At 40.6% G+C, this 21,971-nt stretch overlaps 2 protein-coding genes across 2 annotated transcripts; both read right to left on the bottom strand.

Annotated features, from left to right (window-relative positions):
* ca15a (carbonic anhydrase XVa) lies at positions 1-4,075 on the bottom strand. The gene is made up of 9 exons (XM_018736891.2): positions 4,029-4,075; positions 3,652-3,721; positions 3,260-3,286; positions 2,744-2,914; positions 2,334-2,485; positions 2,154-2,249; positions 1,621-1,693; positions 1,218-1,381; positions 1-421 (listed from the first exon to the last, which is right to left on the bottom strand). Exons 2-9 carry the CDS (start codon positions 3,719-3,721, stop codon positions 188-190), a joined length of 987 nt encoding a protein of 328 aa, XP_018592407.2. The 5' UTR covers positions 4,029-4,075; the 3' UTR covers positions 1-187.
* A 5,627-nt stretch (positions 4,076-9,702) lies between these two features.
* Positions 9,703-20,229, bottom strand: LOC108925143 (carbonic anhydrase 9-like). Its single transcript, XM_029246956.1, has 14 exons — positions 20,211-20,229; positions 18,492-18,668; positions 18,028-18,176; positions 17,750-17,839; positions 16,253-16,325; positions 15,894-16,057; positions 14,609-14,705; positions 14,451-14,486; positions 14,179-14,355; positions 13,609-13,763; positions 13,399-13,488; positions 13,045-13,168; positions 11,708-11,871; positions 9,703-10,039 (listed from the first exon to the last, which is right to left on the bottom strand). The coding sequence occupies exons 1-14, from the start codon at positions 20,227-20,229 to the stop codon at positions 9,869-9,871; spliced, it is 1,686 nt and encodes a 561-aa protein (XP_029102789.1). The 3' UTR covers positions 9,703-9,868.
* Between the last annotated feature and the right edge of the window lie 1,742 nt (positions 20,230-21,971).

Here is a 21,971-nt window from a genome sequence, read left to right as displayed (position 1 = left end):
CAAAATACAACATGTATTTATTAAAAGTTCATTAAAAATAATTGGTAATGACTTTAATGACGTCACACCAGGATCCTTCTTTCCAACGAGTTATTCAAAGGTTTTCCCGTCAGTCACCTTTAAATACGAAGCAGCTTCAGGAGTGTCCAGGTGAAGTACACCGTAGTAAAAACCCAGGCACTTCACCCTACTTTGGGAAGAGGTGGAACAGCAGGATGGCGCACAGGAGGGGAAGTGTCAGCGCGGCGCTTGACGGAGGAGATGAAGAAGGTTTAGCAGTTGTAGGTGTAACAGTCACAGCGGTAGTGGAAACCTGCGACGTGATCACTCTAGAGTTGAGCTTTTGGGAACTTCGGTAGGTGTTGGTCATCAGCAGGGGAGGGGAAGTATTAAAGTAAACAGATGCACTGAATAGATCAATCTGCAAGGATTAAGAAAAGGAGAAAATTATCAGTCACTATTACTCATTATTGCATTATTTATATTTCTATTTAGTTCAATTGCAAAGGCCCAAACAATAAACTGGAAAAGTTTCCAAAAGACAAATTAATAAGTATGAAGTAAGCTGAAAGTCTTGTTTGATAACACATATTAATAAAAGAAATAGACTAATACTATATCGCGTTCTGTTCACAACTGTCATCCTGAAAACTACATTACAGCCTACTGGAAATTTTTTAAAAAGTATTTCCTTATCAGTACCTTCACTGGGTTTCTTATTACAAAGACTATAAACGAACGACTGCAATAATTTACAATAATTTATACTTTACTGCTCTAAGTATAAGGTCTAGTCAAAAAAGTATATGCAATATTTTGGTAAACAGTGCAAAACCACATTGCGGATACTTTTTGACTTACGCTCTTATTTTAATGGGGTACAGAATACAACCATCATCAATAACTGCTTGTCTAGTCATGCTCTGGAGTCTATTCCAGAGGCGTAGGGTGTGAGTGTGTACATCACGTCTGTCCGTCACGGAGCGACTGCCCACACTCTTTCACAAAGGGCGATTTAGAGTCTCACCTGAAGAACGTGTTCCGACTGTGGGAGGAAACCAGAGAACGCAAAGGAAACCCATGCAAAGACCGTACAGTCTGAGCTGGTTTCAAACCCCCAGGCGCCTGGGATCTGTGAGGCACCTGCATTACCTACTGCGCCACCACTCCATCCACACTTTATATGCCAGGGAGAGCAAATGAACGCGTGAACCTACCAAATTATTGCTGATTTTGATTGAATCCTTGAAGACGGTCCAAACCACGGCCTCGTTGCAGTCAGGAACGGTTAGGGAACCAAGGTAACGATAGTATTGTGTTCTGTTGACTCCAACCAGCAGGTCATCGAGTGAGATACCACTACTAATGTTTGCCTTCTGACCTAAAAACCAACGAGGTCATTTCAGTTTTTCAGTATCACCTGAAGTGTATAAATTGGTTTGCAGACAATCATTTATCAAAACGACATGCTAAAATATGTGTATACCATTTAAAATAATTTTTTTTTATGATTATTCCAAATGCTTTAAACTATGTGACATAGTGATAATAAACAAAGGATCCAACAGATTCCCTTTGAAGATTCACGGTACATAACATTGTTTTATTTTCACCACTCACCCGCCTGTGTGATATTGGAAAGGTAGGATGTCAGGGTATTCCAGCTTGCAGGTAGATTGCTGTCATTTTTTCCCTGATGGAGAAGAAAAAAAAACATATTCGAGCACAAAAACATGATAAGCACAGATAGTCCTCGACTTATTTGTGACCACGCAGAGTTAGGACGGCCGTCCCATCAGCCTGACCGCATTATTTTTGTGTCGCAACGTTTGGATCTGACACAGGAGGAGAGTTTCACCTGTTACGCTGATGAATGTCCTTTTTTTGTACATCCTTATTATTTCTATAATACATTACGAGGAATTTGTGAACTAAGCTGAATTACGACGCTGTCGTTGAAACGGAGCGCTGCCATCAGTCGAGAGCGACCTGTACTGTATCATATCACCCCAAATGTTTTACTTTAATACTATTCTTCAAATGTTGCACCGAGGCATCATGCAAAGACCGAACAGCATTGAAATATCCAGATATTTCAATTTATTTCTCATGAGATCAACAGCATTTACACAAAAGTGTGTCGCATTGCTTACCTCGATGAAGAAGGAAAAAGCTGCCACGCCTTCTGGGTCACTGACTGCAAGGGTTATGCTGCCGTTGTACTGAGGCTTGACCGTGACCATGTGTAACTGCAGGAGAACACAGAGACGACTCTGAGACAACTTCCTTTGCCAAAAAACCCTCTGAAATAAAACAGCAGACAACTGTGTTACCTCCATAGGGTACCTCTTGCTGTCCACAGTGTGCTCCGATCCAGGGACGTTGCTGCCGTTGCCCCAGTGCAGATGGAACTGCAGGGCATTGTAGGTTGTGGAGAGCCCCCCGCCACTAATGTTCACGCTCCCCGTTTGCAATTTCACCTGAACTGAATGAGAAGCAGATGTAAGACGTCTACTTCTCTTAAAATGTCAACTTGTGGTGCTTCTCAAAAAGCCAAGAAGCAGCAGGAAGCAGAGCGGGTTGGAGTTGCTGCCTCTGCACTTGAAGGTCTCAGGTTTGAATCGCATCTCCTACTGCAGTTCCCTTATGCAAGGTACTTACCCTAAACTGAGCAGTAACTTAATACTGTCGCATGATCATCAGCTGAAGGAACAAATGTACGATGATGCTGAGAAAAGCTCACCAGTCTCTCCCGTGTTGGTGATTTCACTCATGGTGCTATTGCTGCTGAAGCCGGTGAAGTTGAAGGCGGTCAGGTTGGCGTTGGGCTGCACGCTGGCAGTGACGATGTTCACCGGTGACTGCCGGGTCCCATTACAGTAACCAATTGGAAGTGAGGCCCAGACGGTGTCATCTGACAGAAAGTAAAAAGGCACCAAGTAAAAAAAAACCATAAATGGAACTATTTCTCCGTAAAAGATATATTACCACAGAAGAGAGTCTCGATTAAAGGAGGTCATTATCAGTTGAAAAGAATATTTTTAACTCAAGTTGTAAGAGATCATTTCTCCAAAACTGTCGCTATTATTTTGGTCAGTTGTGACCAAGAAAAAAAACATTTTTTGTTTTAATTTAAATTTGTGATTTGGAAAAATTTATGTTAAAACAACTGGAGCTGCTACAGCTATACTGAATCAGAGCTCGGACACGATCTACATCTCCTAGTGGCGCACAGAATGGCTTAAAACAAGGTACTTACTGCACGTGCTGTCGTGGTAACACCAGGCTGAAAGGAAGACAGGTTCAGGTTGTTAAATTAATGCAATTTCTTGCAAAACAACATTTAAAAATAATTAAATCACAAAACTGCGACCGAAGAGGACGTGAAAGCAAAGTTGATTGTGTTCTCAGGCAGGATTAGTTTGCAAGAACGACGGAACTCGCTAGATCTTCAACTGCTGTTTATTATCGCGCATGAATGGAAAGGGCGCGCGCGCGACTCAAGTGATGCGGAGCGAAAAGGCAACGCGCTGCCACTTTGTTTGTACAGCTATTTATGTGGACAGGAGCAACGGGCCGAATGAATTCTGTCGAGGAGGACGAGAAGGAGACGATGCTCGTGTTGCGCGCACTTTGTTTGAGGGGACTCACCGGCCTCCCCGCTTGCGGAGTGCGCGAGCGCAGTCAGCACGAGGAGCGCAGTTAGAATGACGGCAATCATCTGGGGTCGGGGGGGGGGGTGGATACAAATAAACAAATAAAGAAACAAAAGCACCGCGTCAGTTTTTTCCAGCCCGCACTGTGTCGTATTAACAGGGTCATCATCACCCGACTAAAACACTAGGCGTCAAAATACATCACATAATAAGTACAAAAGTACGTTGAAAAAAAGAAAAAAAAAAAAGTTAAGAAAAATACAAATAAAGAGGAAATTATTACACGGATGCAGAACATAAAGATTTTCAAGCGCGAAAATGCAAAGCGCCGCAAAAAATTCTCAGTGTGGATAACGGATAAGATGATCGTACCTCGCAGGCTTTCTTTCCAGACCTTTCCCTCTGTCTGTGTCCCGCTCTCCCCCTTTTTATACACACACACACACACACACACACACACACACACACACAGTGTGACCCGACGCCTCTTCGCTCTGATGCCACCCTGCACTCACCTGTCGCGCGCGCACTCTCACCTGGTGATGTAACAAGGCGTCGCGGCACCTGTTCTGAGCGCGCGACGCCTGCGCGTGCCAGCGCCGTTCGCGCCGCGGACACCGGGAGAAGGAGCTCCAGGTATCGGGTTACGATGCGCTCCTCTCGGTCAATGCGGGCACCTGTCCGGAGGGACCAACTGCACGTGCGGCTCACCCTGGCATCGGTTCCAGGCTCTGAAACTGAATTCGCGATGCCATGGGCACGTGGGGTCATAACTGAGAACACGTTTGGTTCATATAATAATAGTAATCCCACATTACATCATCCGAAACCGCTTATCCTATGCGGGGTCCCGGGGAGCCAGAGCCTAGCCCGGCAGTGCAGGGCGTAAGGCTGGAGACACCCAGAACCGGACGCCAGTGCGTCGCAAGGCACCCCAAGTGGGACTCAAACTCCAGACCCACCAGAGAGCAGGACCCGTTCGAAACCCACTGCGGCACCGCGCCCCCCCAATAATGAGCTCATTCATGAAAATTAAATTGACATTAAATTCCATTATTCGTACCTGCACTCAGAACCTAGGTGTCGCGCGGCCTAACTGAGATCGTGTTGGTGGGACCCCTTGGGTGGAAGGTCACCTCAGATGAGGTGTGAGGAACACCTGCTACTACATTAAAACAAAACAATCTCAATATTTATTGGCTTATATTTTGACCTGAAATGTGTTGAAAGAAAATTGCTCTTATAAAGAAATACTTCTTCCTTTCTGCTCTGCAAACTTAAGAAAAAAATTGAGATTTTTTATTTTTTTTGCTGCATCACATTCTTTGGATAGTATTGTGATGCGGTGGAGTCAATCTTGGCACATCTGGCCTTAGATAAGATTTGATCAGTTTTAAATAATAAAAGCCCCAGCTCAACCCCAGGTTCTATATGTTCCTCCTTTCTCAAAGGTGGAAGTTGCCCTTGTGATGAGGAGTCCCCAGGGATCCCCACAGAGTTAGACAGGTTCCCTTGGACAAGGCATGCTCCTGGCTTTTCACACTTTCTGATGCTGAAGAACAAGCTGTGCTCATCACAAGTACTTGCTCAGCGGGCGTGTCGACAATGTGTCGCGTGGCACTCACTTGGAAATACATTTTCTGCATATTTTTATCCATAGAAAAAAGAAACAGTCTGATGGCTAAAGTCAAATCTGCATGAAATGCAGTTCAACTTCATCTCAAACTTGCTTTCATTGGTGATTCCAGCTTAACTTTGAGTAAAGTCAATGTGAAAGGGCTTTTGAAGCTCAACGTTTATACAGCTTTGGGAAAAAAAAGCATTAGCTATATAAATGTGTGGTGGGTCTCCATGGATTGCACTTGTTTTCCAAGCAAATCCCACAGATTCTTGATTGGACTGAAATCTGGGAAATTTGAAGGCCAAGACAAAACCTTGAACTGTTTGTCATGTCCCTCAAACCATTCCTGAACAATTTTTGCAGTGTGGCAGGGCCACTGCCATCAGGGAATACTGTTGCCATGAAGGGCTGTACATGGTCTGCAACAGTCTTTAGGTAGGTGGTACATGTCAAAGTAACATCCACATGAATGCCAGGACCCAAGGTTTCCCAGCAGAACATTAGTCAGAGCATCACACTGTCACCGCCAGCTTGCCATCTTCCCATAGTGCATCCTGCAGCCATCTCTTCCCTAGGTAGAAAAGACGCACACTCACCCGGCCGTCCACGTAATCTAAAAGAAAACGTGATTCATCAGACCAGGCCACCTTAATTGCTCCATGATCCAGTTCTGACACTCACATGCCCATCGTAGGTGCTTTCAGCAGTGGACAGGGGTCAGGGTGGGCACTCTGATCGATCTGCAGCTACGCAGCTCCATTCACAGCAAGCTGCGATGAACTGTGTGTTCTGACACCTTTCTATCACGGCCAGCATTAAAGTTTTCAGCAATTTGTGCTACAGTAGCTCATCTGTGGGATCGGAGCAGACGGGCTAGCCTTCGCTCCCCACTTGTATCGGTGAGCCTTGGGCACCCATGACCCTGTTGCTAGTTCACCGGTTGTCCTAACCCTAACCACTTTTGGTAGGTACTAACGATTGCATACCAGGAACACCCCACAACACCTGCCGTTTTGGAGATGCTCTGACCCAGTCGTCTAGCCATCACAATTTGGCCCTCGTCAAATTTGCTCACACCCTTACGCTTGTCCATTTTTCCTACTTCCAACTCATGAAATTGAAGAACTGACTGTTAACTTGCTGCCTAATATATCCCACCCCTTGACAGGTGCCACTGCAATGAAATAATCAATGTTACTCACTTCACCTCTCAGTGATTTTATTGTTGTTGCTGATCAGTGAAACATTACCTTATTTTACCTGGTGAGAAGAGAACCTACACCTGCATCACCCGAGAACTGAAATGTCACAGAACCGGACTAATATGATTTTTTTGAGTCACAAATTAAAGTTCACTGCACAGGTTTCTTGTAAATGACATAGTAATTAATTATAATTAAAAGCCAAACCTTCCTGGAATAACAACTTTACTTCTGTGTGAGATGAAGTGTAAGAACCATTGAAAAAATTTCAGATGACTTGTTCAGCTGGTACTGCTGTGAGATATAAACTTCAGACTATGAGGAAAAATAAATTCAGGTTTTTTCAGACACGTTCAGCCTTTGTTCGTCACTTCAGTATACAATGTGGGTGTGACACATTAACATTTAAACAGGACATGCAACTCTAAGCCACTGCCTAGAAAATGTGGATTAATTATACTCTTACTGTACTAAGTATTCTTTTGCATTCTTCTGCTTTTTAAATTGTAAGTCCCAAAATGATGTTCCTTTAAAAAGAAATGTCCCTAATTTGAAATTGTTCCGCTATGCGATTTTGTTGTACCAAACAACTGTCAAGCTTTGAACATTCAAAAGCAATTGGTCTTAAGTATGTGAAACTTCAAACATTCATTGTCATGTCTTCTGATGAGCAACAAATGTGTTTGTTTCTTATAATACCATTTAAATTTATTCATTTTGCAGACACTGTTCTCCTCAGCAACATACAATAATTTTTAAGCAATTAGCTGACACCTTCATCCTGTGTTTGACCCATTCAGTTTTATTTACATGACGCCAGCGATTGCTTCTTGGAACTGCGTATATGCCGTGTATTTAATTAATGGTTTTTTTATTTGTTGCTGATCTCAAGATCTCTTTTGTCTTAGGTGGCATGATGACAACAACAAGAATAACGAATAACAGAAACAGAAAAAGTAACATTGACGTGTGGTAAAACGCATTTTGTTTTTGGCTGGCGTAACACAGACACAAAGGAAAACGATTTTTGAGTAACCTGATACAGAGACCCTGGGCATCTTTTTTCTTTAATACTGATTTTACCCGTCCAGAAAAAGGCACGCGTTAACACCGTTTCATATCTATGATATTTGAGATGAGCAAATGTATAAAAAATTGCTTTGTAACACGAATTGCTTACTTGTCAATCTGTGTAAAAGCATCTCTGTAAATAATGATTTGCTGACTATCAAAATGCTTACTTGTGTAACTATATAAAAGCATGCCTGCCAAGAAGAGTTCTTGCATCCCTAATTGCTTATTTGTGTAACTGCTCAAAAAGTGTAAGTCATTGCTTTGCTAAATGGGAAGAACTCAAAAAGTGTCATAATCCTTTAAAGACACTTTTGCACAACACTTCCTGTAAGAATTCATTGTTATCCTTAAAATTCAGCTCAGGCTATGCATTTTTGGACTGAAATGAAAGTGAGGTGTTGCGGAAATGTGACAGCCGCTCGTTGCTTCTTGGTTTTTCTTCTGAAGTCCAAACGAAAAGTCGTCTTAGAATAAGAGGCCCGTTCCAGTCGAGTCTGGGAGCGTCCGAGAGAGACGTGATGGTCATGGACAGATGACATTCCGGATAAACGTATCTCCTTATTTAGTGTTTTGACGTCTTCAATGCATTTCTCTTTCACTTTGTCAAATTCCACGAACGCTCAATCTGGTTTGTGCACTTTCTGCAGTGTGCAGTGTCATTGTGCCCCATGACATAAAGTCATTACAGTCCCTTTTCATTTGCCGAGTGCCTCGCAAAATATTTCAATATGCTACGTTTTCAGGCTTAATTTTCAGTCTTTCCATTATTGTGTGTCTGGTGACAAAGCATTTTGTTTGTCTTTTTTCTGTGTTTACTACATTGCTGCTGGATGTTCATATTACTTTTGGTGTGGGATGTTCTTAACACTTATTGTTAACTCATGCTGTCACGATCTATCAATCAAACCGAACAAATCACTCATTTCGCCTACCTCCTCGGCTAAGAGTCTGGGAGTGATGACTGACTCGAGTTTGTCTTTCTCTCAGTACATCGAAGCCACAACCCAGTCCTGCAGATACATCCTGCATAACATCCGCAGGATCCATCCCTACCTCACGAGTGAATCTGCCCAACTACTTGTCGAGGCCACGGTGACATCCCGTCTGGATACTGCAACTCTCTCCTGTGTGGTCTTCCTGCACTCTGTCAAACCTCTACAGCTGACACAGAACACTGCTGCCCGAGTTGAGTTTGACTTGTCGAAGCGTTCGCATGTATCTCCCCTACTTGCTTCTCTGCACTGGCTTCCTATAGGTACTGGGATCAAATTTAAGACACTGGTCATGGCCTACAAATGTATCAATAGAACTGCTCCCAGCTATTTACAAGACTTGGTCAACCACTACACCCCAAAAAGACGACTCTGCTTGCCTACTTCTGCTCGCTCAGGGGTCCCACGCACAAAAGGTAAAGCACAGATGTTCTCAGTTCTTGCTCCATGTGGTGGAATGTCCACCCCCTCCCACTCAGAACTGCTGAAACTCTGTCTACATTCAAGAAGGGTCTGAAAACTCACCTTTTCCAGACTCACTTCACCCAAGAGCTCTCCAGCTCATGTATGGTGTAACTGTTCATGCACCGTAACTTTATGATCATGCCCAGATAAGCCTTTACACAGCCAGTACTCCTGTATTGTACGTTAATGTTTGTGTAGCTTTTTTTAAAAAAATTGTAGGATTGTGATAAGGGTTAGTCTATCCTGAGTTGTGTGCACCTACTCATGTGATGAACATTGGTGCATAAAGTGGAAAGAAACAAAATAGGTTTACTTAAGAATCACATGTCTGTAACTATGTCTCCCTTTCTCCTAACGTAATGCACAAATTGTATTTTCTCTGAGATATACGCCGCTTTGGAGAAAAGCTTCTGCTAAGTGAATAAACGTAAATGTAAATATAATGTACATATCATTCGCTGTATTGGTTTATTGGTCTGTAAGTAAGTACTGCCTGGAGTTTGATTTTATACATGGCTATAAATCACGCATTCATGTCAGCACTCATTCATATAAATTAATTTTATTATAATTTTATTAATTCATGCTAAGTGTTATTGGACATTTGTGGAATTATTTGTAGCTTTTTCATAACAATATTTTGAAAACTGTAATTATTTTAAATTTTCGTGTTTCATGTAATTCTAACATATTAGTGCAGCGCATCTCCCCTGGTACATGGTAATTTTCTTTTTAATATGTTTCTCCCTACCACTTCTGTCCTTCTTATTATCCACCTGCACTTAGTAGAATCCCTCAGTTTTGTTCCTCAGCCCTTCTAACATCTCTCATCCCCATCTTTAAGATGTTCCTTGCTCTTCACTGAAGGACGTTCACCCCGCAGAGGACCAGCAGCAGGGCCATGAACAGTGAGAATCCAAGGGGTCTGCTGTGAGTTGGAGCCAAACTGGTGTAGACATTGCGGTGGCTGAGCGGCTGTTGGGGCCGGAAGATATTGATGTAGCCCATCTGGGTCGGGAACATCTTCACCTGAGGGACATACATGTAAGCAGATCAGACTTGTTGTCCTTGGCAACACACAGTGCAACAGTACTGGAGCTCTGGGTCCTGCAGTTTACTTTTGGGCCATAATATGACCTTTAAGAATCCAGATGATAACATGTGTTAAAAGAATTAGACTGGAGCATTTGATGAAGTCTTGTGCTGTCTCATGTTGGAAGCAACAAAAGGTCCCTGTTATGTTCCAGCAATTTGAGCAGGCTGCCAATTGCTGTTTATTTAAAGTGGAATTGATTATAAGGGACAGATTCAGATGTATTAAATGAGCGTAATTATTGATGATAATTTTGTTATGTTAGATGAATCAGTTGGTGTTTTGACGCGTTTTAGAGGGATTAAGTTTTTTTTTCCATGTCTTTTTATTTGGAAGTACCTTTTAATTTAGACTTTTAATTTAGACCAAATCTTATGGTTTGCTCGTCAACTCTGCTTTTAGTTTGTTCAACTTGGGCACTTGATGATCACTGTATTTTTCTTTTGCAAGTTGTCAGTAGTTTGTGAATGTCAAACAAAATTAGTTTAACTAAAATGATGTTGGTTTTAAAGAATTCTTTGCAGTGACTACACCGGATGCATGGAGTCGACACACATATGCATCAACATTATTGCTTCATTATGTCCTCTAAAGAATGGGTGTACTAGTCATACTTCAACTGTGAGTGACATGAGAATGCTTGGTTAGTCATGCAGACAATAGAGATCATACACTATTATCCAGAACACAGAGAGAAAAAGGCTAATTGAAATCTGGTGTTTAAAGGGCTGGTTCCCAAAAGGTGGTGTCTAAGATGTAGAATATTGCACACCCTGCCAGTTTACATAAGTGTACAACTAGGCAGACAATGGTTATCATTTTCTCACTGAAAAACTGTTTTGTCTTTTGAATATAAAATAGTAGACAGTGAAAGAGAGAGAAAAACAGTCAAAAAGTAGTGAATATTGAAACAACCTGAGAGAAAGAGGTCCAGATTTTATATTATCCCTTAAAGTTAATTAGGATTAAGTTAAATGTCCTGCCACATGATAAACTAGAATTTGAGTATAATGAAAAGTTTAAAAATTTATAAATTTTTGATTATTTCAGCTAAATGAGTAAATGCAAATGTAATTGATACATTTTGACTATTTCCATTATATGTTCTGACATCTCAGCCTCTGAAAATGCTTCATCAGATTTACATTTTATGCGGCTGTGTTGTACTGATACCCTGCAATAGAGTGGCATCCTCCCCAGCATGTACTTCAACTAGCACAGTGCCCTGTGTTTCCAGGATACTCTCTGCATCACTGTGACCTAGACAATGAGTTTACTATAGTATATACACACACACACACACACACACACACACACAGTCTGAAATCGCTTGTCCCGAGTGGGGCCGCGGCAAAGCAGAACCTAACCCAGCAACACAGGGCGCAAGGCTGGAGGAGGAGGGGACACACCCAGGACAGGATGCCAGTCCATCGCAAGGCACCCCAAGCAGGATTCTAACCCCTGACCTACCAGAGAGCAGAACCCAGCCAAACCTGCTGAGTCACCACGCCCCTCTACTACCATAGAATAAATTGTCTCTATTATTAATAGTGTTATTACCATCATAGCACATGCAGTACGGTGTTTAAAGTCAGATTACTTACTAAGTTCTTGTTCACTTTGATTGGTTGTTTAAATATAGTCCATATTACACCCTCATTGCAGCTGGGAGTAGTCAGGGACCCAGAGTAACGGTAATACTGGGAACGGTCCACATTTCCAATCAAGTCATCCAGTGAAATTGATTCATTCAGCTCAACTGTGCTTCCTGAAAGAGGAACACAGAAAATGTTTGTGAGAGACCTGGAAAGAAGCATTTACTCTAGTGCCTGCAGGAAAACACAGCACTGCATCCATGCTGAAGGGCAACACAGTCAAATGAATGATTTATTTAGATAACACTTTTCTTCAAAACAACTTACAATGTTATGGTTCAGTTATTACAAGCTTACAATCATTTACTCAGCTGGGTAATTTTACTGCAGCAATTTAGGGTAAATACCTTACTCAAGGGCACTACGGCCAGAGGTAGGGATCAAACTTGCAATCTTTGGATCCAAAGGCAATAGCGCTAACCACGGCACTACCAGCTGTCCTCTCATGGATTTGTTTATGGATTACAATCATGGATCACGATCATGGATCATTATTGGGGGGGGGCAGCAGGTTTGCCAGGATCTGCTCTCTGGTGGGTCTGGGGTTCGAGTCCTGCTTGGGGTGTCTTGTGATGGACTGGTCTCCCGTCCTGGATGTGTCCCCTCCCCCCCCAGCTCTGCACCCTGTGCTGCCGGGTTAGGCTCCGGTTCACCACGACCCAGCTTGGGACAAACGGTTATAGACATTGCGTGTGTGTGTGTGTGTGTGTGGATTTGTTCAAAAGAATTTCCTGTCCTTTTGGTTTCTGTCTCAAACATCTAAACATTCATTGCTGTAACTCCAGACCCAGGTTGCCAAAAAAAACAATTGTATACATTTCCGAGGTACAGCAATTTATAAAAAAATGCTAAAATAGTAAAAAATTGTACCCCTCCTTCAGAGCTGAACTTGTGTTCAGTAACTCCTGAATAATGTGTAAATACCATTTGTCTATTCACTGTGTTCATTTCTTCATCTGAAAAGTGTTCATTCATTCCTTTTGTTGAGCGAATCTCTCTAAGGGTTGTAAGTGTGTTTCATTATTTCACTTTGCTGTCCATTGTAGGTTATGATTTCGTATTACTCAGTACATTGCCTTGCACTCATTAATCTTCCATAACGCAACTTTTGGAGCAGTTCTGATAAGACATTTTCCTGTACTTGCTCATCACAGTTCAGTATATTTGTGCTTCATGGCAGGAATTTTTTTCATCAGCTGACGTGTTAAATATTTCATAATGAAAGATGGCAAGATGGATAACAGTCCATATTGACATGAGCAAGAAGGGTTTTCCCCATTCCATACCTTTCTTCTGTATTTTTTTAAAGTATGAGGTCAGAGTCTTCCAGCAATTTTTTTCTTCAGTATTCATCACCTGATATGAGGAAGTTTCCCTGTGACTCTTGTGTTGCACTTGTTCATCTACTGACTAAGTATGAGGTCAAGAGAAGAATGAAGTAAAAATAAACAAAGTGCAACAAAGTGCATCACAAGCACCCAGTACCTTTCTTAAAAATATGAAAAAATGTTAAATTCTTTCAGCTTTAAACTGAAAACAAAGAGCTAATAAAATTGTATAATTGCATAATTATATTGGGATAAATTAATGCAGTATGAATTACCATGCAGTTTAATTATGGAATTATTAGTGGTGGATACCTCTATGAAGAAGCCAAGCACAGCAAGTCCATTTGGCTGTATCTTTGCTTCATCCATTGTGAGGCCTTTCTTGACATTAACAATGTGCATCTGTACCACAAAGGCCCCAAAGAGTTCAGGTGGAAGTAAAAACAAGACAGTTGCAAATAAGAATGAGAGCAAAACAGTACAGTTACTGTGGAAAAACAGGGACTTTTGTTCATTTATTACCTCCATCGGATACCTCTTGGAGTTGACAGAGTGCTCAGAGCCGAGCGAGGAGTCCGAGACGTTTCCCCAGTGGAAGTGGACCTGGACGGTGGAGTACTGGTCCTTCAGGCCACCTCCACTGATCTCTACATTGTTCTTCACCAGCACACAGCCCACTGTGACCCCAAGGGGGAAAGTAAGGGCAAAGCTTCTAGACATCTACATTTATTCATTTAGCTGATGCTTTTCTCCAAAGCAACTCACATTGTTAAGGTCACAATTTTTACATGCTTAAACTCATTTATCTGTTTAAACAGATGGGTAATTTTCACTAGAGCAGTTTAAGGTGAATACCTTGCTTAAGGGTACTACAGCCAGAGGTAAGGATTGAACCTCAACCCTCTGGGGCCAAAGACGGTAGCACTTACCACTACACCACCAGCTGTCCCAAATTTTTTTTTTTTACCTTCTTAGACACATTCTCAACATAATTCTGTCTGCAACTGTGTCCATACCAGTTAATCTTATAAGATTAAATGTCTTCTGTCACATGAAGATATATAGATATGATAGTCATGCCGTGTGCCTCACCTGTGTGCCCCGTGTTTTCAAGGGCGGCGATGGCATGTGGGTTACTGAAGTTGATGAAGTTGAAATGTTTAAGATCTGCGTCAGGGATCACATCGCTGGTGTGGATGTCGACGGGCGATTGCTCTTTGCCTCCACAATAAGAACCGTGCAGTGTGTCCCAGTGGGAGACGGTCAGTTCTGGCCATGACACAGACATGGTGTAAAAACTGGCAAAATGACTGTGGTGAATCTCAGCACTTGTAGAGGAAACAGGGAAATAATAATTTCTTTACCACAGCCATTGTAGCACCATGAATGACCTGAATTACCTGAAGGGGAAAAGGAAATACTACAGATTAATTCACGTAATAATCTTCTCACCCTGAATGACACCATAATTCAGTGTCAGAGAACAGACTGTAACACAAAGCATTGAAACACTGGTTCTTACTATTGGTTACGAAGGAAGATAACACTTTCCGCCCATTGAGATCTTGTTGGGGTCGATAGATGTTCTGGTAGTTCATAGTTTCCGGAAACTGATCTATCTAAAAAGGATAACGGGAAGACACTGCAATTCGCGCAACTGTAAATAATATCTATATCCTTCCAGTATGCAAGGCTTCCCTTTCATAGTGAGCACTCCTTTTAGGAGACCACCTCTAGTCCAGAGTGAGGTTGAGGTGGCCTGCTGTGTTGTGAAGCATAAGGTGTGAGGTGGGGTGAATGTGATGCCACTACATATCAGCACCACTATATAGTTTAGCACCACTATTTTTTTATTTTTTTTTTTATTAACTTCCAATAATATTAAACATAAAAATCATATGAAATTACTGAAAATAAAAAGTAATCTCCACAACATCTCATCTGGTGCCTTTGATTAATCACATTAGCATGCCTGATGTTTGTTGACTTCAGGTCACTTTCAAATTTCTTTACTATTTACACAGCCAAAAAAAGCTTAATATAATAATAGGTAGCTCTAATTTTTGCATGGTGAGGTTATGTAAACAACCTTAATATGGGATATAGTAAATAAAAATACTTTCTAAGAATTCCAGGTTTCAGGAATAAGTACGCTGTACATCCAGGAAAATGCTTTACACTCCAAATAAGCGCATTAATTGCCATACCTTAGAATAATATGACTGAGTAAAAAAAAGTAAAACTAAGATAAACATTTTAAAATTTAAAATCTACATTAAGGAGAAAGACTGGCTTATAGTTCTTATGGTCTCCCATATCATGCAAGTGTAATTCTTCACTGTACTTTGGATGGGCTTTATAAATGAGCACAGTGTATGTGACTAGTGCTGTGCATTTCTTGCCAAATACGCTGAATCTGGCTCTAAAACAAGTTCAAGAAGATGACGCTACCTACATGTAACATGACAATACTGCTTTTATTTTCCTAAATGCAAACCTCTGTTCTGTACTTGGCAACAGGCAAAGAGACAACGTGGGTCGCTTTTTGTTGATTGCTTAAACAAAGAATCACCCTGTTTACTTCAATGTACAGATTACAGATTACAAAATCCTTCAGCATTTAAAAAAAGGGAAAAAAGAAACATAGACAAAATGAAACTGAAATGGTTTATGCACAATATTATAAGTAATATAATTGCGATATATAAAAATTATAATTTTCATTGCTCTTGGACCAGACAGTTAGGTAATTCTTAATAAAGTGACAGAATGGCTTAGTCATCATACATTTACTCTTTGATTCTCACCAGATCTTTGCTGACACTGATCGGCTCTTGAAACACTGTCCACACTACGGCTTCATCACATGTAGGGGTGGTTAAGGACCCATTGTAGCGATAGAACTTGCTAAGATTCACACCATTCAGCAAATCGCTGATAGACACAACGCGATTCATGGTGATGTTAGTGCCTAACACAGGAGAAAAGAGAAAATTATTCTGTAGCAAACGTAGAATCTAAGAAGGAACTAGTTTGGGAGGAATCTTATTGTTGTGTTACCAGCAAACTTGCTGGAATGAACAGGGGAATTACGTAAAATGTTATGCACAGTTGATTTCTTTTTGTTCAGAGGTGTATTTTGCATTGCTCAACCTGTGTCACTCACTTATATTTGTTATTTTCACAAGGTGTGACGTCAGATTCTTCCATGCTTCTGGTGTTTCTTTGTCACTGGTGCCCTGATAGAAATGTGAGAAGAAAAATACATCAGAGTGACGTAAAAATTCTACAGACATCTATTTTGGGCTCCTCTGCCTCTGGTTCTGGCACCCGAGCCCCAAGCAAACCTCACACCAAACCTCAGCAACTGTCATTTTGTTTATATTTTACAGTTAAAAACTGCAGTGCTGTCATTTGACTTAAGTACAGTACTGTATTATCAACACCGAATATCAATACAAATGAGTAACTTCATTTTGCTGTTCAGACCTGTTCCACAGATGGAGATAAATACCTGCTTTTCTTTGTTTCCTATGTTTTTTTTAAATATAATGAACTATGCAGAATGGATTAACTGCAGTTTTAGACTGAAAAAAACAACAAAAATAAGAATAAGAATAATTGTGGGCCATTTATTCATCAGAGTCACAGAGGTTCACAGTCCGTGCAGGCAACATAGTGTGTGAGGCAGGATATGCTCTGGAGGGGATGCCAAAGCAACAACACACACACACACACACACACACACACACACACAGCTATTTTGATATACAGGTAGAGAGGTGGACACTCTTGAAGAGTGTAGGTAGTTTCATGAATTCTCTGTATTTTCTTAAAGCGTAATTTTCAGACATCATTTCACACAAATGTGTGTCATAATTAACATATTCAGAAGTGAACATCTAAAGATACCTTCACTCTTTTAGTAACATACTTGGATACCTAGACTGGGGCTCTTTTAAACCATAGTGCATGATATCGGACTGATAGCATCCCTAACAGTTTGTACTGTACTGAGAGGGACCTCTGCTGCTTATGTAGAGTAATGTAGGACAGATTTCACTATCATAACACAATTTCCCTAGCAGAACATGTCACATAAACTCCATGAAAACATTATCTCTACCAGAATATTGGGATAAATCAGAACACACACACACACACACACACATTTTCAGAACCACTTGTCCCATACGGGGTCACGGGGAACCGGAGCCTACCCGGGAACACAGGGGCGTAAGGCCAGAGAGGGAGGGAACACACCCAGGACGGGATGCCAGTCCGTCGCAAGGCACCCCAAGCGGGACTCGAACCCCAGACCCACCGGACAGCAGGACTGTGGTCCAACCCACTGCACCACTGCGCCACCGCACCCCCCTAAATCAGAATAACTGGCACTAATTCCTTTCCAGACAGTTCAGCATCAAGGAATACCTCAAGCCCTTTCTGTCTTCATTACAATTTTGGAAATAGTCTCTGGTTAGCAGCAGGTGTGCAATTCAGATATTTCTTACCTTGTCCAAAATGTACAACAGAGATACAAAATGAGTACACACACCCCTCGACTTACGCAAATAAACCGGTCTTCAACCCCTTTCAATCCTGTAGTGGTAAGAAGCATTTGAACTGTGAGCTTTAATTTTATGTTATTACTGTAACCTACATCAATAAAGAATCCAAGGACTGCAATTCCTTCAGGATCCTCCACTGCGTTTTGTACCGTCAGTCCTTTCCTTAGGCTTACAAGGTGCATCTGAAAAATGCAGAGAACAGGACTTTTAATGTATAACCACATATCATAAAATATACCTTTCCCAGAAAAAAAGACTAAATATTATTTCCACTTTAAACTCATTGCCAAACACAGGAAAAAAGACATTGCAGCTCTGCCAGCGAAACTGTATGGTAAAACAAGAATCTCTAGCTGCTTCCATATCTCACCTCCATCAGGTGCCTGTTTTGGTTGACTGAATGTTCAGAGCCTGGATATGTTGTGTTGCCCCAATGGAAGTGCAGCTCAGTGGAAGCATACTCGTACCTGAGACCACCCCCTTTCACCGTCACAACGTTGTTCTCCAACACACATTTTACTGGGAAGGAGTTGTTAGGGGGTTAGCAGAAAGACAAATCATAGGACAGTTTCAACATAATACTCTGAATCATACAAAAAATAAATAAATAAAGTCAGCGAATCAATTACAGAGTTTCGCTCAAAACTAACTGTATTTTTCAACAACATGTTTTCACATGGTTTATCTGAAGATTGATAAATAGTCTTGTCAGTGTGGGCTCCACTTCTGTGTCCAAAAAAGTTATGAGGTAATGAAAATGACCTACGAATTAACTGTTAACATATTATTATTATTATTATTATTATTATTATTATTAATGTCTGCATTGTTTACCTGTGTGTCCAGTGTTTACAAGGTGACTTATGCTGTGTGGATATGAGAAGTTGCTGAAGGTGAAGTTTGTGAGACTTGAATCAAATATTGCTTTATCAGTGTCGATATTGACTGGCGACTGCCTGGTTCCTTTGCATTTGGAATCACAAATGTGCTCCCACTGAGATGGAGTTTTCACTGCAGGGACAGAACAATATTGTTATATGTAAAGTAAAATAAGAATTAAAACAGTGACAAAACATTTTTTACAACAACGGCCAGATGCTCCATACATATGTAAGCAAATCTGACACTTGGCATAAATGAAGGAAAAATGTTGTTTTAACTGTTAATATAAGTAGCTTGGTAAAATCATTCCAATGAAACACGTGACTGTGCAAACGGGTTAATGTGTAACATCCTTCGGATAAAAGCATCAGCTCATTATTGAAGTAAGAGAAAGGAGAAATTGGTTGCCTCGTGAATTAAAGTACTTATATAAATGTGTCCTTACCACAACCCTGGTAACACCATGAATGTTCTAAATGAGGAGTAAGAAATAAGCTATTATTAAATGTAATGGTGGGTTATTTCCATTTCATACATTTCATACATACATGGATACATCAAGTTTCTGTAACACAGCTGTCAAAAGAAATTTAAATATGTACATACGGATTACAACTTTTTAATAACTCTGCCGTTGAAGACTTCATACATTGCCACATTTGCTACTTAAACAAATTTCTTTGTCAAACCAACTTTGCATTACTCTAGGACAGTGATGGGGAACATTCCTATTTTAACAAAGACCTGTAGTTTTCTGTTAGTTCTATGTACTTTGGTAGTTAGATCTGTCATCTTGGAGCTGGAAAACTCTGGTTTGAATCCCGCCTGCTGCTGCTGTATCCCTAACCAAGGAATGCATCCTGAACTGCTCCACTAATAAAGGCCAAACTGTGTACATCAGAAAATAACTGGGTGGTACCTTAGTATACAAACATTGTAGAAGAGTGTTGGCTGAATGAATAAATAATTTATCTAAGTTTTTCCTTCTACCTCTTATCTAGACTTTATTTTAATTTACAATATATTTCCCCTCCCTTTGCATCCAGTCTCGGAATTAGACTCCGATAAAGTGTCAGACATGTTTAATTATTTTTGAGACCAGATAAAAGAAGACTAAGGAAATACAGACTCATGGGTCATCTCCACTTTTAGAACTCACCAGTACAGCTTGTTTCCCCTGATGATTGTGAAGAGCCTATGCAAAAATGATTTAAAAGTTAATACAAAGAGTTGTTGATATTGACATGTCATAAGTACATAGTAAATAGAGTACTTATTGGTTACTTTCAGACTAACAGCACTTCCTACCCAATATTTCCACTTCTTGCTCTGCCCATACTTTATCTGTAAGGTATTTCTTCAACTCAGGTGTTTGTCCTTAAAGACTTTTTCTTAGAACATGTGTTACAACACTAACCACGAATACTTAATATATAGCACCAGTCAAAAGGTGAAGAGTACCTGAGACACCTGGACACTATATGTATGGGATACACTGGACAGAAGAGTCAAAGCGAACAACCTACAAGCACCCTACAGCTCTGGGAGTTGTAGAAATTGTGGGAAGATGGTGGCTGATATTGTGTTGAACTTTTTTAACCAATTATTATTCTTACAGAGTAATAGTGTACTCAAACTTGTGAATGGGATTGTGTGAATTATAATACTTACCCCAAACCTCAGCCAGCATGAAGCCAAGGCACACAAACCCCAAGAAAGAAGCAACATGCATCTAAATGAGAGAGGATGAGAAGGAAATGCAGCTGGTTGACTAAAAATGATAAGAATCTGAAAGATGCTTCTGATCTATTAAACACTATAGAGTAGTGTTCCCTTTGTTTTCCCAGAAATACAATAAAGTCACTCGAATACAGTGTAGTTAGAACAGGAAAATCCAGGGACATTGTTCCTAATAGTTGGTTTTAGTTGCTTTTTCACCTTATAGGACCTTATTTGCCCTTGTAACTAAGGTGAGATGAGCGGTGCATCAATTTTTCAGGTGTTGTGAAGGACCAGAAAAGATTAGTAAAAATACTCAATGGAGTTATGCATAAATATTGGGGTGTGTAAATTAGGCTTCCTTGAACAATGATGAGGGACATTCCCCACCTCTTCTTATGGTCATGGATGAAATTTAATCCTTAATGAAAAACAAATTACTTAATGAAATATATTTTATATGAAACCCATTTCGTATATACACATTTATCTGGAACTGAAATACACATGCAAAAAATTTTACTGTTATAGCTGAAAATTTTACACAAATATCCAGAACTTGAGAATAGTTTGGGAAGACTGTTTTCCATCTAAAACTCTTGGGGCTTAGTAGCAATTGCTGTGTTTAATATTAATAGTTCAGTTGTGAAATTGAAACCACCAAATAATTTGAGTTTGTTTCCAGTTAACTACAAGCAAAAGACAAAATAACAAGCAAAAACTGGCTTCTGCCACAGTGCAGGCAGAAATCATTCTGAAGGATGTCATATAGTTAACAGTGATTTTGGGTAGCAACGTGTTAATGTTTTTTTCACAGCAGCTAAAAGTACATTCATGCTGCAAGCAAATAAACATTAAATTCCATATTTCCATTGCATAAAACATAAATTGTTGATGTAATTACAGGCCATAGCATTTATTTTGCAGACACTTTTCTCCAAAGCGACTTTCAATGAGCTCTGTGTATGTAAAACACAGAATCTGAGTGTGTGTGAGCAGGTACTAGGGCTTCTGCCTTCTCTTTGGGTTTCACTGTAATCTGTAGATTTTTTTTACCATTGTTTGTTGCTTTTCTGGATATTTTTCTGCTTTAAGTGGTTTAATACTTACTGAAGTTATTTAATAGTAGCATTCTTCCAAAGAGCTACCGGAAGCAGGCTCCAGAGTCAGGCCAGGGTATCGGGAACATGCTCTTTATTAGATATTTACATTTATTTATTTATCAGACACTTTCTCCAAAGCAACTTTCAATGAACTGTATGTGGTGTTATGAGCCCACACACCTTATTCACCGCGGTGACTTACACTGCCAGATACACTACTTATACTGGGTCACTCATCCATACATCAGTGGAACACACACTCACTTTGTCACTCACACACTATGGGCGAACCTGAACAGCATGTCTTTGGAATGTGGGAGGAAACCAGAACACCTAGAGAAAACCCACACAGACATGGAGAGAACACGCAATCTGCACACAGACTGAGTGGGGATCGACCCATATCCTCTCGCACCACCCAGGTGCTGTGAGACAGCAGCGCTACTTGGTGTGCCACTGCATTTCCCTCATAACATAACATGACATAACATAACATAACACAACATGACAAAACCTTGGCTTTTAATGAAAGGACTCAAGTTCAAGGCCTTGCTCCTGTTATAATACCCTTTATTAAAGTAGTTACCATGAATTGCATGACTAAATATTA

The sequence above is a fragment of the Scleropages formosus genome, chromosome 20 (genome assembly GCF_900964775.1).
Source record: "Scleropages formosus chromosome 20, fSclFor1.1, whole genome shotgun sequence".
NCBI classification, from domain to species: Eukaryota; Metazoa; Chordata; class Actinopteri; order Osteoglossiformes; family Osteoglossidae; genus Scleropages; species Scleropages formosus.
This window is presented reverse-complemented; position numbering and strand designations above follow the sequence as displayed.